Raw genomic sequence first — 16,126 nt, 5'->3', positions numbered from 1 at the left:
CGCCTGGGGGTAGAACGTCTCTGGACGTGGTTGAGGAGACGGTTCGTGTTGTCTCCATGTTGCTGTAGGTCTATGTATTGATGGATCCCTGGGATCACTGAGCTCAGAGTGCGGTGCGTTTGGGCTCGGCGACGATTTTATCAGACCCGGTGAAGCAGTCACCATGATGAGGCTGAAATTTCCTGTGTCGAACGTTGCCATGGACTGTACCGCGACGTAGCGGAAGTTTGGGCTTGGTCGGATCTTGTCCAATCGGTTGATTTCGATTCCTGGGGACATTCATATAAGGTGACGGTGTAGGAGCTCCGCTCACAGACGCGTCCAGTGACGGAAGGAATAGACCCGATACTGCTTTGAGGGTCCCTTCCGCTGTATCGGTTCCCTATCCTACCCTTAGGTAGTTTACAATGCAATTGTACTATTTGAAACGTATCTCTTATTAGCGATCATTTCGTCCCGTGATGACTAAATACAAATGGTATTTGCTTAGCCACATTCTCACTGAAAATGTACTTCCGGCGAGCGATTGTACCGCAAATCATCGTAAACTTAACGAGTTTAGTTCCATCGTTACTCGTATTTGTATCGTAGTTGTATCCCACATGATTTTATTAGATTTTCTTTGCCGGGTCGTCGCCATGAATCCCTGTTCAGGTGCCATTTATTCTTCTGTTTCCTACCCTGGTCAGAGCCGGTGTAGGATGGTGGGGTGCCCCAACGTGAAGGTGAGGTGAATGGTTTTGACAGGCATGGGGCTATCAACTTCACCGAGACAAGCCACCCGACTATAGGAGAATATATCAGTTTCATCGGGATCTTCCACGGCGTGGTCCTACGTCTTGGAAACCTATACCCGCCTCGTGTTCCCTAATCTATAAACCTATTACTAGGAAGCCATATTTTATTTTTATACATCCCATATATCTGTTGCATCCTCAACATCCTCCTAATAATGCATATCACCATCATCATTGTTGGTTTCTTCCTCTTTAGGGAATTATTGATATCTCCATCACTTTACCTGTTTGAAGGCCTATGCCATTTTTAGCATTTTCCTTCGACGTATTGCCAGGTCTTATTGCTCTATAGCGAGTATTAACTACTTCCACATCGCTTTCTGCCTGAGAAAGATCTCCGGTCGTTTTTACCGCACGAGGGGAGGCCCTGGGACCGACTTCTGCCCCGTCGTTTTTCCAGTTGCACGATGATCGTCGGGATGAACCTGAAGAACCAGTCATATTACCGACTGGTCCTGGGGACTTCGATGTACCTGTCACGTAAAAAAAGGAAACTCTCTTGATGATACAAAAAAACTTTATTTCTCAAGAGTCCAAGACCCTTGGCTACCACTTACAATGTTCAAGTATCGGCTCACAGTTCAGATTGGCGCGGCCGTCATTATTCGAAGTCTAAATACTAAGCAGGAACAATGAAAATGATGGAGGGGATATTGTTCTTAGAAGTTTTCTTATCAGGGTGGCGAGGTGTTAATTGACCGGATGATATTTAGAAGTGTCAACCGTCAGAAGGATATTTAGAGGTATCATCTGTCCTGAGAATATTTAGAGTAGAGGTATCAACTGTCTGGAGAATATTTAGAAGTGGTCGCCTAAGGTGACGTCAGGGTAAAAGAGTTTGGGGTTACATACCCTGCGCCGTAGCTTCTTTTCCTTTGCTCGACTTATCCATATTGTTTAATTTTATGCGTTGTCCAGAGTCATAGCTGTGTTCGTCATACGTCGTTGGTCCTATATCTTCTCCTAGTATATGACCGAGTCGACATAAATTCATAAAACCATTTCTTCATCCAGTTGAAGCCAGTCGTCGTTGCAATTTACAATGTTATATATTCGTAATCGTTACGAGCAAACGTACTCAACTAAATCATTTTGCGTAATTTCGGTAATAAAACCTAGTTAGCAACTCTTTATATCCAATATTATACCATCTATTTATAGGCCGCTATGTCTTCTTCTGTTATGTCACAATCGCCATCTCTGTCGTCGTTGGTACAGGGTACAACTTGGCAATGCTCCTCTTCTCTTTGGTAAACAGGTTTCGTTACAAATAATTCATCAGAAGGATCCTCGCCACCCTGTTTATCTGGAGGCCATCTGAAGGGACTTTACGAGCCATTTTAGATAGAATAACTTTGTAAGGCCTCCAGCTGCGACCATCAAATTCGTGTGTTTTGTTATGTTGGGTTGCTACAGTTGAGTTATTTGCTATAATAACATGGGATTGATTTTCGGGAGATGATCTAATAATGAATAAATTTACATTAATAATCGTTACATTAATTCCTAGAGTGGCCATATTTTTGGCATCGAATACATTGAAATATGTTTCTTTTGTGACGTGGAGGTTCTACTGTTATAATTGTCGGAGATGAAAAAACACCGGAACCCCTCTTTGGATTCGCGGGAATACCGTAACGTTGTAACTTAGATTAAACAAATGCCGCTCCGATTGTTCGAGATTTATGATCATGAGCTTGGGCTCGAGGCGACAATCAGTCGCCGAACGTAGCCGCGGTCAAAGGGATGAACGTTTTATCTAACAAAGGCACAGAGTAACTCTATACCTCTCCTTAAAAGAAATAGTCGTAGCGACACGCGGCAGTAAATACTTCAATGGTTTCTGTCCCGCGGCCCGCCACACGCAGATTTTGTCCTCCGGGTAAGATGATCGCCGGGTGTCGGCATGCCTTTGCAGTGTATGTTTAGCTAACGTGAGGACCCGCTATAAATCTTAAGATTTAGTCAAGCGAAGTCCTTCAAATAGACTTTGTTGCAACTACGGGAAGATAGGAGAAACCTATCTTCCACGAACGATGCCCCCCGTCAACAACCTCCCCTCAAGGGCGGCCAGCATCTCTTTCAAAACGCCGATATAGAGATCGATCAATTAGCAACAGCGCTAATTTCCCTCACCTTTGGAACGAAAGCTTTCTTTGACGAATCCAAGGATCTCATGTCTTTAGACACACCCATTATAGCTTTCCTCGACGGTATCATCGAGACGGAGAGTCATTCTTTCGTGCGATCTCATTGACGAGTGACAGTACTATCTTACAACCGGTGAATATCTCACGTCTAGTTAACAAAGAGTTAGATTTGAACTGTGCGAGAACATACGTTTATCATCCCGTAACCGCGGATTCGTTTCGAACCTAAGGTCATTATCACTAGTGCTACGAGTGCCTAATCTTGTTAATAAGCCTGTGCTAATAAACTCTTCATTGTATCACGACAATGGCTAATTCTAATGAGAATTCATTAAACGCCCCTCACCATAATCCTGACTTCAATCCGACATAATTATATTTCATTTTTTTCATGTTGAAGATATCAATATTATTGCTTTTAGATTCGAGTTCGACTAATAATAATGGCAGTAGTTACTTTGTCTCGAGTTTGATCGTATTAGCTATTGTTTCTACTTGATGGTTCAGCATTCGCAGTTCCTCTGCTACATAATAGCATATTTATCTTTAAGTTCCTGAGTCACTTTGTGAAATATGGCAAGAATACTTGTCTGTACCTTGATTTGATTTAAGCTGTTTTTTAGCTGTTTTACGTTATAGCTGTCAATCCCTGCGTTATCATTTAGGGGTTGACTCTATTATCTGTGCTTCGATATAGATAGGAGTTGATTTAGCGGCTTTAGTTTTTGCTAGGATTTGTGGTTCTATACTCATTTCTTCTGAGAGCGAACTGATGGAATTGTTGAAACGAGTTTTGTATCGCAAAGAAGCGAATGAAATTTCGAAATGCAAAAATAATATAAAAACACAGGTATAATATAATATTATCGAATTTTTATGCAGGAAAACCATTTATTATTTAATATAATTCACTCAATTTAACTCCATCATTCAAGTTAATTCAATAAATTAACATAAAATATGTAAATTATTTATTTATTGCTGTATACCATTATATTAAAAGTAAATTCATTGTGATTCTTCCCATATTTTATATTTTTATTTTATGATTGATAAAATATTTACAGTTGTATGTTTATATGATATTTTCGTTTCATTTTTAGCTATAAAACACATAGAAAAGGTTTGTACAAAGACTTACATAGTTATCTATGTAAGTCTATGTATAATCATAAATATTGAAGGAGTGAGGTATTATATTAAAGCCCGTCTTGTTGTTACTTCTAATAGTATTTAACTTAAAATATGAAACTTATTGATTTATATAAGTTATTTCTATACATACTACATCATATATCATGTTACAGGTGGTAATATACATTTTGAAGATTTAAATTTGGAACGTTCTTACTCACCTGTTAGAGCTTATTGTCAAAGTAAGCTGGCCAATATTTTATTTACTAAAGAATTGAACAAAATGTTAATCGGTAAGTAGTAGAATTATGCTTTTAAAAAATTCTATGGTTTAGTAATTTTAATTATTTCCGCTCTAAACGAACTGATTCAATTATTTTTAAAATAAATATTTCATCTGTAATTGAGAAGTGAAGAAAGAGAACATTTATATATACGTTACTATGTTCGTAAAGGCATAGAGATAATAATAATTAGTAAAGGTATGTGTACAATGTACAGAATGTAAAAAGTTACATATTTTTTATGGTTTTGGCAGATGATACAACACCTTTGGATCGGCGGAGAGTTACAAAATAAAGTGGTCGCAAAATTGACCTAGACCTTCAATTCCAAGATCAACATTTTTTCATTGTAATTACGGTGGTGGTCACACCTCAAATTAATCTAAATGTTCGACTTTCTTCAAATTAATCTAAATGTTCGATTCTTTCCTTGCCAAGGTTTGCCCCATTATCATTTTACAGCCACATCGCTCGCGGTGTGTTGCGTTGCGTTACGTGAGTGACACAGCGTAGGTTGTAGGTCGTAGTGTGTAGATTAATCATAATCTGTAACTCACAGTCACACGTACACTCGAATGTATTTCAGTGGTAAGATTTGTACGACACTTTCTTTTAATGAAATAAATAATAAATCATTTAATATAAATTAAATTCTTTCAACAAAATTATTTAAAAAATTAATGAAATGAATTTGAATAAAAGCACAAAACTATTAGTTAGGAGAGGTATCTATTCATATAATTATTGTATGTATTATAAATAATTTCATTTATTCATAAGCTATTAATGTAGGTAATTGCACAAATATTTTAAATGTTCCTAAAATTTTATAGATGTAAAATATAGAATGCAAATAAAAAAATACAGAATACGAAAAATATACAAAATACGAATGAAATGTAGAATATTGACTAATTGCAGAATATTGTAGAATATAGAGAAAATGAATAAAATGCAAAATACAAATAAAATATAAAGGCAGTTTTACAGTCGATATTATCACTATCATCCTATGGTTTTGTTTCTTTTTTGTACATACTATTCTTGAAAAGTTGTAGCGTTTCGTTAGTTATTGAGTTAGTTATAATAATGTAGTATCGTAAGAAAAAGCCTGATTAGAGATCGATCAAAAGAGAGTGTCGTCTGTCCTTCAGTTGTTAGTTTACATAAGGAAATAAGCCTATGTGACTAAGGTCACCTAGTTCTTGCGGAGCGTTGACATGATGAGATTAAAGAGAGGAAAAAATAACGCTAATGGAGGGGGACGAGTTGAATTCAAAGAGTGTTGATCGAGAAGTGAAAGTGAGTGGAGAGGAAAGCTAGTCGAGAAGCCGGAGAATAGAGTTGTTAGCGTTGTCGAGTTACGAGAGTTGCTAACATTGTTAACAGATTGAGTTGTTAGCGTTGTCGAGTTGCGAGAGTTGCTAGCGTTGTTAAGAGATTGAGTTATTAGCGTTGTGGAGTTGCGTGAGTTGTTAGCGTAGCTGAGAGATTGAGTTGTTAGCGTTGTCAAGTTCCGAGAGTGGTTGAAGTAAAATAAGATTGTTGCGTTTAGTTTAAGTTAAACAACCATCGTTTTAATATCTAATTAATATCTGTTTAGTTTGTTTATTGTAAATAAATTAAAAATAATATCAGGAAAAATTTATACCTAAATTTCCTCGATACTACAATAACAACGTGCATTGAGATTTCTAAAATCTAATCGAATTCTGCTTAATGCAATAACCATTTTTGGCTTCAATTTGTTCCGACCTCTCGTTTGTATTTCGTTCACTGAAAAAGAAAAAGATCTTCCTATATTTGCATCAGAGTCGGGCAAAGACAAACACAAAATTGCAAATTTGGAAATGTTTTGGTATTTGTATTTCCCACTGGAACCTTTTAGTTTGTTAATTTTATTTCAAAATTGTGAAACATTAAGTTTCAGATCATTTTGTTCTTCAGTTTGTGAAAATTGGAACGCTTAAACAGTACCACTCATGCAAACACTCTTGTTTATTATCTTTTGTTCGAAATTTATTAAAAATATAATTTAATTGAGTTTTGTGTCGAGAAATGTCCAAACTAATAGATGGCCTTAAAAATTATGAAAAATTAAAAAAATTGTATTGACATTCTTTTAATTTCGAATGACAATCTTTTAATGATACCGTGGAAGATGCTTTGGTAGAGTGCATACGATTTGTAAATTAAAAATGTAAAATCGAAAAATTCAATTTTAGCCAGATTTTTCTGAATGTGAACCATTATGCGATTGAATGGGGTTTTGTATAAGGCGGTGGTACAAGATGCCGTGCGCGAATTAAGCTTTCTTGCGTCTCTACAAATCCTTTTAGATATGACTAACGCATTTATACGCAAAATATGCAAGTATTGTACCACATCTGATAAATTTCAGGCCTTCTAGACTGTAGCGATTTGACGCTCCGTAACGCTCCCAAAAATTCTCTTTTGGAATGCTCGCTCCATTCGCATGATTTTTTTTTTAATCTATTTATTATAATATTTACAATCAATTCTCGTTGTGAATTTTCAGTAACTTCATTTGGCGTGATACAATGACATGGCTTATAATAGTTTTATATTGTTGGTTCTAGTAGGATCTAAGGATTTAATCTAAAGGGTATTTTCTTTTTAGTCTGCGGATCTGGTCCGTCGTGTCCAGTAGTTGGGTGACTAATGGGTTGTGGTGGTTGTTGACTCTTGTGTTATATCTGCTTCTGAACTTGTGTATTCCATTTTTGACTGTAGGTATCTTGAGGTCGCGGTGGATTGTTTCGTTGGTAACATACCAGGGTGCATTTATTACAGATCTTAGCGTTTTCGATTGGAAGCGTTGGAGTACTTCAATGTTGGAATTACTTGCTGTTCCCCATAGTTGGATTCCGTAGATCCAGACAGGTTTTATTACGGTCTTATAAAGCGTAATTTTGTTCTGCGTGCTTAGGTTGGAGCGACGGCCAATGAGTCAATAAAATTTTTTGAGTTTGTCCCTGAGTTGTTTAGATTTGTCTACGATATGTTGTTTCCAAGTTAATCTCCTGTCCAGAGTCATGCCCAGGTATCTGACTGTGTCCTTGCTAGGAACTGTTATATTGTTAATGGAGACCTGTGGGCAGGTTTGTTTTCGCAGCGTGAAGGTTACATGTGTGGATTTTTTTTCATTAATTCTGAAGCCCCATTTATGGAACCGTTTTTCCATTGAGTCGAGACCTCGCTGGAGAGTGGATGAGGCTATTATCGGGTAGGCGTGGGACGCTAATAGCGCTGTGTCGTCGGCAAATGTTGCTATGGTTATTTCTGTTGATATTGGTAAATCGGCAGTGTAGATGGAGAACAGAAGGGGTCCGAGGACACTGCCTTGGGGTATGCCCTATTGGGAAAGTTGTGGTAATGGCGTCTACGTATTTAACCATGAATTGTCTTTTGATTAGGTAGGACTTTAGGATGGAGTAGTAAGTGTGTGGTAGGACTTTTTTAAGTTTGTTAAGAAGCCCTTCATGCCATACTTTGTCGAATGCCTGTTGAATATCAAAGAATACCGTTGAGCAGTATTTTTTCTTTTCGAGGGTTTGGCTGATATTGTGTGTTATTCGGTGGATTTGCTCTATTGTGGCATGCTGTTTCCGAACACCGAATTGATGATCTGGCAGAGTTTTCAGGTCCTCTAGGAGTGGAAGGAGTCGATTCGTTAGCAACTTTTCGAATAGTTTTGACAAAGTGGGTAGAAGACTAATTGGGCGATAGGAGCTAGTTTCATGCATTGGTTTTCCGGGTTTTGGGATGAGCGCAATTAGTGACGTTTTTCAGGTTTTGGGATAGTATCGAAGGCGAAGAATTGCGTTGAAGATTGAAGAAATGAGTGCAATCCCTTTTACGGGTAGTTCCTTAATTGCTTTATTACTTATTTGATCATGTCCCGGTGCTTTCCTGGGGTTCAGACGATGGATTGATTCGGTAACCTCTAGAGAAGTGAAAGGTTTAATGGGAGGAGACATTTGGAAGGGAGAATGCAGGTATTCTGTTATATTGGAGGAATGAGGTTTAAAAACGTTGGATAGGTAGTTAGCGAATAGGTTGGCTTTTTCTATAGAGCTTCGTGCCCATCCGCTTTGCGGACAGCGAATTGGAGGGATTATTTGCGGGGGACGCGTGAGTTTCCTGGAAGCCTTCCATAGTGAGTAGTTGGAGTCGGCAGAGGGGGACAAATTGACGAGGTACTTTTGGCACCTTTTGCATTGTACTATTTCTTTCTTTACAAGAGGTGGTTCGAACTGAACTATGGAGTTCATCACCCGGTTGACGTTGTAGATTTCTTTGTTATTTCCTTTTTGTTTTAAATCTACGAAGAATAGCGATAGGGGATTTTTTGTGATTCTATATCTTATGTTGCTGATGTTAGTTACTTCGTGGCCGTTCTTTAACAGTTCGAACTTTAGTTCATCTAGATCGGCTGAGTGGTGGATGTTACGTAGCATCACACGAAATGGTCTTTCTTGCTTGAGCTGTTAAGTGTGGAAGTTGGCATTCAGGGTTTTTAACAACTTTGTTAATTTTCTATAGGCGTCTGGGTTGGTCGGCAGGATTTTTACACGGTTGTTGCCGATTTTCAATTTATATTCCTCCTTGCTGATTTCTTTTTCGATTGTCTTTGTCATTGATTGAATGCCAATGACATCGTCAATGAAGTTTGGCAGGGGAGGGGGAGTTTTTTGGGTATCTTGTGTATTTACCGCTTCGGTTGTGTCCATTGCGTCTTCTGTTGCTTCCAGTATCGCGAACTTATTGTGGGTGGTCACTTGGCTAACTGGTGGGTTGGTTTGTCTCTAGCTCACATTAATCTTGGTAGCTTCCAGCTTGCGTTTCTTCATGTGCGCGTCGTTTGCAAAGAGGGGTGTAGTGCCCCTTTGCCACGGGAAGGAAGAGCGGCTTTGTTGTGACTGAGCTCCGTAGAGCCCGTTTGGGATGATTGGGCCATCATCGATCTAGTTAATTCAATATGAAAAAACTAGTCGAGAGGCTGTGATTCGGGCCAGAGTTTAGTAGCATTGGATTTTTCACTAGCACGTTTGCGAACACTTGGCTAGGTTTGTTAGATTCGCTTTCGACAGATGGTCGTCACGTGTTGTTTTGTGAACTTCACAGGGCACTGGACTCACGTCTGCACGCTTCAGCACTTACCAGCGAACTCCATTCGCATGATACACAAAGGATTATTGTTCGCGAGTGTTGAACTACCGGTCGAAATAATTTTAGTTATCGAAACCTAGCTGACTGCTGATGTCCAGTGTCCTATTTCTACTTCTCTTTCCATCTGACAGAATCTTTTCGCACCTAGTGAGATTGTCGCTATCCTTGTTCGGAGTCGTTTAAGCTTTAGTGTTATTCCTAAACATCTGAGCATTCTATTTGATGCATGCTTTGTCGAGTTTTGAATGTCCGCATATAATTACCAGTTCTGTTTATACTTATATCTTTTTACGCATTTTCAGCAGCTGAAATTCAAGGCATACACGTATATTCTTTACATCCTGGAGTAGTGAAAACAGAATTGTGTCGATATATGGATGCATCGTTTTTCCGAGGTATGACATCAATTGTAAGGTTGATCCAGCCTTTCATGAAGACTGCTGAACAGGGTGCTCAAACGACTTTATATTGTGCTGTAGACGAAAATGCAGGAAAAGAAAGTGGTCTATATTATGAGTAAGTTGATTAGATACATGCAGGACATTTGCCCTTATAATGTGGTTTCGTATATCTTCACATATTGTCATATATACATATTTTATTTTTTTCATTATTTATTTATTGTTTGCTTTTCGGCTGTAAATGGCCTCCAGCTATTAGCCCAACAATCCTACATAATCTTTACCCAATACGACAATAATATATTTCTTTAACGCTTTACTACTTCTCTAGTCTTTATTATAACTAATTTAACCTATTTTATCTTATTGTTATTGCCTGTTTTTCTTTGGTGCTGTTTTCTGCTCTTATCACCTTCTTCTCTCTTCTCTTTCTCTCAAAATCCTTTTCACTTCCCCCCGCCCCGCTGTCGCTTTATCCACAAAGTCTTCTCTACGTACCACCTCAAATTTCTGCCTCCGCAGCTCTCCGCCAGATATTCTATCGCCTCTTTCTATTTCCACGCATATTCCACATTCTTATTCTCATTTCTACATCCGAATCTTGCTGTCATGAATCTGTCCTTTCTCTTTGTCCTCTTTCTCTCAGATAACGCGGCATGCTTTCTGTCCTTATCTTCTTGTATGTGGTGTTATACCTTCACCCCTCTGTCTTTTTCTCTTTTTCCATCTCACCCTTTCCCCTCGTCTTCTCTCCATTCTGTCCAATTCCCAAAGACATTCCTCCACTAGATCTGATACCTGATATCTGACTGCCCTCTTTAGTACCTTGTCCATGATCTTCTCAATCTTGGTCTCCTTCACCAGGATGTAGTTTGGCGTTCCTCTATCCCAGTATACCCTTGATATATTTTCTTTTTATCCTTCCAACCCTGTTTTTTTTCGTACTGCATCCAAATTGCGACTCCGTACACTAACACACTCTCCATTAGATGATTAGAACATTCTTATTCTCCTATCGAATGATTCTTTAAATAGCCTGTCTCTCCAATATTACGTCTTTTTTATTGTTATCGTCGCCCTGTTATCTCTGTCCGTTTGTGTCTTTATATCTTGCAACTCGTCTTCAATATGACTCCCAAATTTTTACTTCTTTAGCCTCCTTCAACCTTTCTCCTGCTCAGTTTCATTCCTTCTCATATTTTTCCTTTTCCTTCCTTTTCTCTCGAACAATATAGCATCATCTTCGTTTTCTTCGTGCTCATTGTGAGTCCTTTCTTCTTCAGGTACTTTCTCAGTCTTCTGAACACACTTTTCACTCCTTCTAGCCATCGTCGGTATATCAGCCACGTAGGTTAATGGCCACATCTTTTCCCTTCTTATCTGTACTCTTCTCTCCCCTTTCTTTCTCAAAGCCTCCCCCATGTTCAACAGATATACGTTGAATAGCATGAGACTCTATCGTACGTCCCTTGTTGTCTCAAATTCCTGCATTTTTCCCTTTCCTGCCTTCATCATATCTTCGTCTCCTGATAGATTTCCGTTACTTTTCGCCTTAAATTCCTTTGCACCTTTGCGTCCCAACCTCTCCTCCAATCTGCTTCTACCAAACCAATCAAAAGCCACCCTCAAATCTATAAAGCATGCATACAGCTTCTCCTCCTGCTCTCTTCTCTGTTAATTACACGATGTATCACGTATATCGCGTCCATTGTCTTTGGACCATGTTCCCTCTCCTCTAAGCTTTCTCTCTATCTCTCTCTTTAGCCTTTCATTAAGGATGTTTGCGTATATTTTGTATGCTGTATAAAGCATGTACGAGTGTATGTATGTACGCTACTCTGTCTCTCCCGTTCTTTCCTTTTTGTATGTGAGGTAAATTATGTTCGTCCATTCCTTCGGTAACCTTCCCCCTTTCCAGATCTTGTTCAACTTTCTACAGAATTCTTCTCAAATCTCTCTCGGCATGAGTCTTCAGGTTTCGTTCTCAATTTTGTCCATGCCTTTGCCCTCTTCGACTCTCCGAGTGTCCTGATCGCTTCTTTCGTTTTGCTTTTCATTTCCTACTTTATCCTCTCCCATACTCTCAGCAGCCTTGCGAAGTATGCCTTCCACTCCTTTAGCCTGATGTTCTTGTCCATTCTTCCCTTCTTTTTCCTTTCCATTTTCCTATATTTTCAGTTTCTATATTCGTTTCTCTTGGTTGTAAACTCCTCTGTTAATCTTTTCGCTTCGAAACTTCCCAGTTCCTTTCTTAACTCTCTCTTTCTTTACTTCCATGTTTCTTTCCTTATTGACTCCCTGATTCTGTCCCTTTTCTCTTCCCTCTGTGGTAAAACTCTACCCCTTTCTCCGACTAGTCACTCCTTTTGATTTCCCTCCTTTATCTCTCCTGCCTCTCTGTTCCTTTTATTGCTCCTCCTAGCTGTACGTGATTCGAGCCCATCCTTACTTCCTTGTTCGCTTGCTTTCTCATCTGCTATCACGTAGTCCACTATCCAGGCTTTTTGTTGAGACTTGTCCTTTGCTTTTCTTTCGTTTGCATTTCTCTTTCCCACTCTAGCATTGAAGTCTTTTCTTATCAGCAGCGATTCTTCCTCTTTCTCCTCTATGCCTTCCTCCATCGTTTTCATTGTTTCTTCCGTCTTCCGGCTGTACACCGTCACCACTCTTCAGATTTTCTTGCTGAACCTCCATATTCCTAAATATTCCATATTTTGATAATATTTTAATAAATATTCCATATTTTCTGTTCCTGTCAAGTGCTATCGCGTCGTCAGGACTATGCCTTTCCCTTCTGTTCTCCCTTACAGTCGAAATACACTACTTGGATCTTGTCGGTAGTTTATTATTTATACTAGCCAGTCTTGCTCTTCTATCTGCTTCTCCGTGAGCTCTATCAGGTCGAAATCCTTCATCTCCATCTCCACACCTCTCCTCATTTACTCTCTTGGCCCGCCACATTCCATATCACATCTCCATTCCTCTCTTTCTTCTCTACCCGCCCTCGTTTCCCTCGCCACATGCCTCTTCTATCATGTCTTTCAGTTTTTCCTCCCTTTCATTCCAAATTATTCGTCGGAAATACCGAGTTTATTACACGTTCTTGACTATTGAGCGCGGAATAAATTAAAATTCCAAATTCTAATTTGTATATTACCTTCTTAATGATTTAATATTCCAATTCAGAAATATCTTTCTTCACGATCGTCGTATTACCGAAAAAGAGTCCACGTAGTTCTTTTATGTGTTCCAGACGGAACCCATGCCAAAATTGTATAATAGCGTAAAAATAGGCCTATACTTATAAGAAGTTTCTAATTACAGAATTCTTATTTAGTACTTTATTATGGTAATTTGAATCTCTGAGAGGATATTGCCTTTCTTTGAAAATTTTTATTTAATTCTACAATATATATTTATCTTTTAGCAACTGCAGAACAGCAAGACCCTCGTCAAAGGCTTGTAACACTGAATTAGCAACCCGATTGTGGAAACGTAGTTGTGAATTGCTCGGTTTGCCATCGGAAGTAGGGTTTCAAGAACTACTAAAAACAATCAGTAATGAAGAAGTTGAACAATAAGAATATGTTTATATAGAAAAAATTTATACAAAAAACGAAGGTAATTTACAGAAATTATTTAACTATTTCATGAATGTTAACATTGATTCGATGTATGTGTGGAGATTAGGTTGTGTTAGATGTAATTAAATAACACGGATGAAAGGTTCCCGTCGCAATCCGTCGAGTATATTTGAAATAAATTATTGGACATACACTGAGTCGTAAATACAACAAATAGTTCGGAATAAACACTCGGTATAATTCGTCGTGCAAATACTCGTTAAGCGCTGTTGATCTCTGTTGATACTCACTTGATACTATGTCGCCCGCGATCGCGTCTGTTTATTTATACTGGTCGGAAGAGAGTCGGAAAATTCAAATTCGTCTTTACTCGACGGTTGCATGTAGCGGCGACATTGTTTTGCTCGGAGTTTATTTGTTCTTACATTACTTGTAATCTAACGGTCTTGATACTCCGAGGCAAAACAACAACATGATTAGAATTGTCCTCTAACTCATGTGCCGCCGCTACATATGTAAAATAATTTCAGATATTTAAAGATCAAGTCGGAATATCAAGAGTATCATATGATTGGAATGCTTTCGATTACAACATTCAAATCGTGGAGTCGCTCAATTCATGGTTGAAATGTGTTACATGTAGTGTAAGAGACAAGAAATAAGGAATGAAATACGTTTATAAATATGTTTCAAGTTATAAATGAAATTACAATTTACTCTTTCTTCTGTGTATTTTAATCGTACGTCTATCGTTAGTTACGGCTATACATTAACTGTTACGAATGGTGTAAGATGTTACATTTTATATTTCTGAAAATAACAATTATATTGACAATAACCTCTAATAAGCTTGTACAAAATTCAAGAACAAGGACTATTATTCAAAATTGATTAAATGCAATCATTTTTTAATAAATATATCTTATTCTCTCCTTCTCTTAAAGTCATATTCTCTAATATTTTACTCACAGTAACGTTTTTTTTAAACAGAATAACCTTTTTTTGTTTATTATTAAAAAGGTGAAATTAAAACGCATTCAAACATGTCCCATAACATGATGATAAAATAATCTTTGGAATAGATACGTTTATGGTGAATAGACCATGAAAATCACTGACAAAGATACAATTTATATGACTGAAGGAAGCAAACGTGCATCAGGAATGGTGGTGACATTCTTCAGATCTTTTTTGTTGCCTTTTTCCGTGGCCACCCGGGATACAGAAATATGCTCCTTTTCTTGAATGTTGCGAAGAGAAAAGGTACCCCGATTAAGTAAATATAGTAGTAAATATCAATCAATTTATATCTACTATACAGTAAATATAAATAAAGTAAATATTAGATCATCCCATAAGTTCATGTCGACTTTTGTGTATACATTTCATGTGTCGATTTATAAACATACAGCGATAAGGGACCAATGCACTTGAGCTTAGCTGATCGAGAACAGGCTAGAGCAGATTTTCATGGGTATAAGATCGTAATATAGTGAACACAGTGACTTCTAACAGTAAAAATCACGAGGGAAATGCATATCCATTTTCGACATCTCATGTTATATGGATTTCGGAAAGGAAATTCTGTAACAATTGCCACGAAAAACATATGTGCTGTTTACGGAGAAAATGCGCTTTCATCTCGCACCTGTAGGAAGTGGTTCCAACGTTTTAGAGCTGGGAATTTCTGTTTAGAAGACTTCCTCCTCCGGGATTCCTCCTAAGACAGACGAAGATAAAATTCGGGATCTTGTTGAAAAATCACGAAGTTTGACAGTTCAAGAGATGTCAAATGTTCTGAAAATACCTAAGACAACGATTCATAGGTGTTTAAAAAAAAATGGGGATGGTGTCAAAGTTGAACGTTTGGGTGCTCCATGAACTTACGGAACGGAACCGTCTTGAACGAACGACAACGTGCATGTCATTACTTGCGCGTAATAAACATGAGCCATTCCTTAAAAGCCTGGTTTATACATAGTATTACCATATAACGTATGTCGTTATATATTATTACGTAATAACGTATGACGTTATATAGTGTTACGTTGTGACGTATAACGTCACATAGTGTTACGCTATAAAGTATAGCGTTATACAGTGTTACGTTATAACATATTACGTTATACAGTATTAACATATAACGTATAACGTTATACACTATTACGTAATAACGTATAACGTTATACACTATTGCGTAATAACGCATAACGTTATATAGTGTTACGTTATATCGTATAACGTTATATAGTATTACCATATAACGTATAACGATATATATAGTGTCACGATATAACATACAACGTTCTATTGTCACGTCCCGCGCTCCGCACGTGACGCCACGAACCAATAACGTATGAATAATTAAACACGACCAATAATAATAAATTAACTAATAACTAATCAATCAACTAATGAATCTAACTAACCACGTACCAATCAAAATAAAAAGAATTATACGACTGACAATCAAAATGAAGTAAATGAATCAATAAGAAGAGACACTACAACCAATCAGCAATGATATATAAAATAATAATAAAATGAAATAATTAAATGAACCAATGAATAAAACAAGCCGCG

General features: G+C 37.8%; 1 protein-coding gene across 5 annotated transcripts in view; it reads left to right on the top strand.

The window, feature by feature from the left end:
- LOC126922415 (retinol dehydrogenase 12-like) overlaps nucleotides 1-13,547 on the top strand; it is a 40,683-nt gene extending 27,136 nt beyond the window's left edge. For 4 of the 5 annotated variants that reach the window (XM_050734985.1, XM_050734989.1, XM_050734988.1 and 1 more), the window contains 3 exons: nucleotides 4,255-4,374; nucleotides 9,861-10,074; nucleotides 13,387-13,547. In XM_050734985.1, the coding sequence (XP_050590942.1) occupies nucleotides 4,255-4,374; nucleotides 9,861-10,074; nucleotides 13,387-13,540 (488 nt within the window). In that variant the 3' untranslated portion in view covers nucleotides 13,541-13,547. The remainder of the gene's footprint in view (nucleotides 1-4,254; nucleotides 4,375-9,860; nucleotides 10,075-13,386) is intronic. The other variant, XM_050734987.1, reaches the window with a different exon arrangement.
- The last annotated feature ends 2,579 nt before the right edge of the window (nucleotides 13,548-16,126 follow it).

This window comes from Bombus affinis, chromosome 12 (assembly GCF_024516045.1).
Source record: "Bombus affinis isolate iyBomAffi1 chromosome 12, iyBomAffi1.2, whole genome shotgun sequence".
NCBI classification, from domain to species: Eukaryota; Metazoa; Arthropoda; class Insecta; order Hymenoptera; family Apidae; genus Bombus; species Bombus affinis.
Note: the sequence above shows the minus strand (reverse complement) of the source record. Positions and strands in the feature narration are given on the sequence as shown.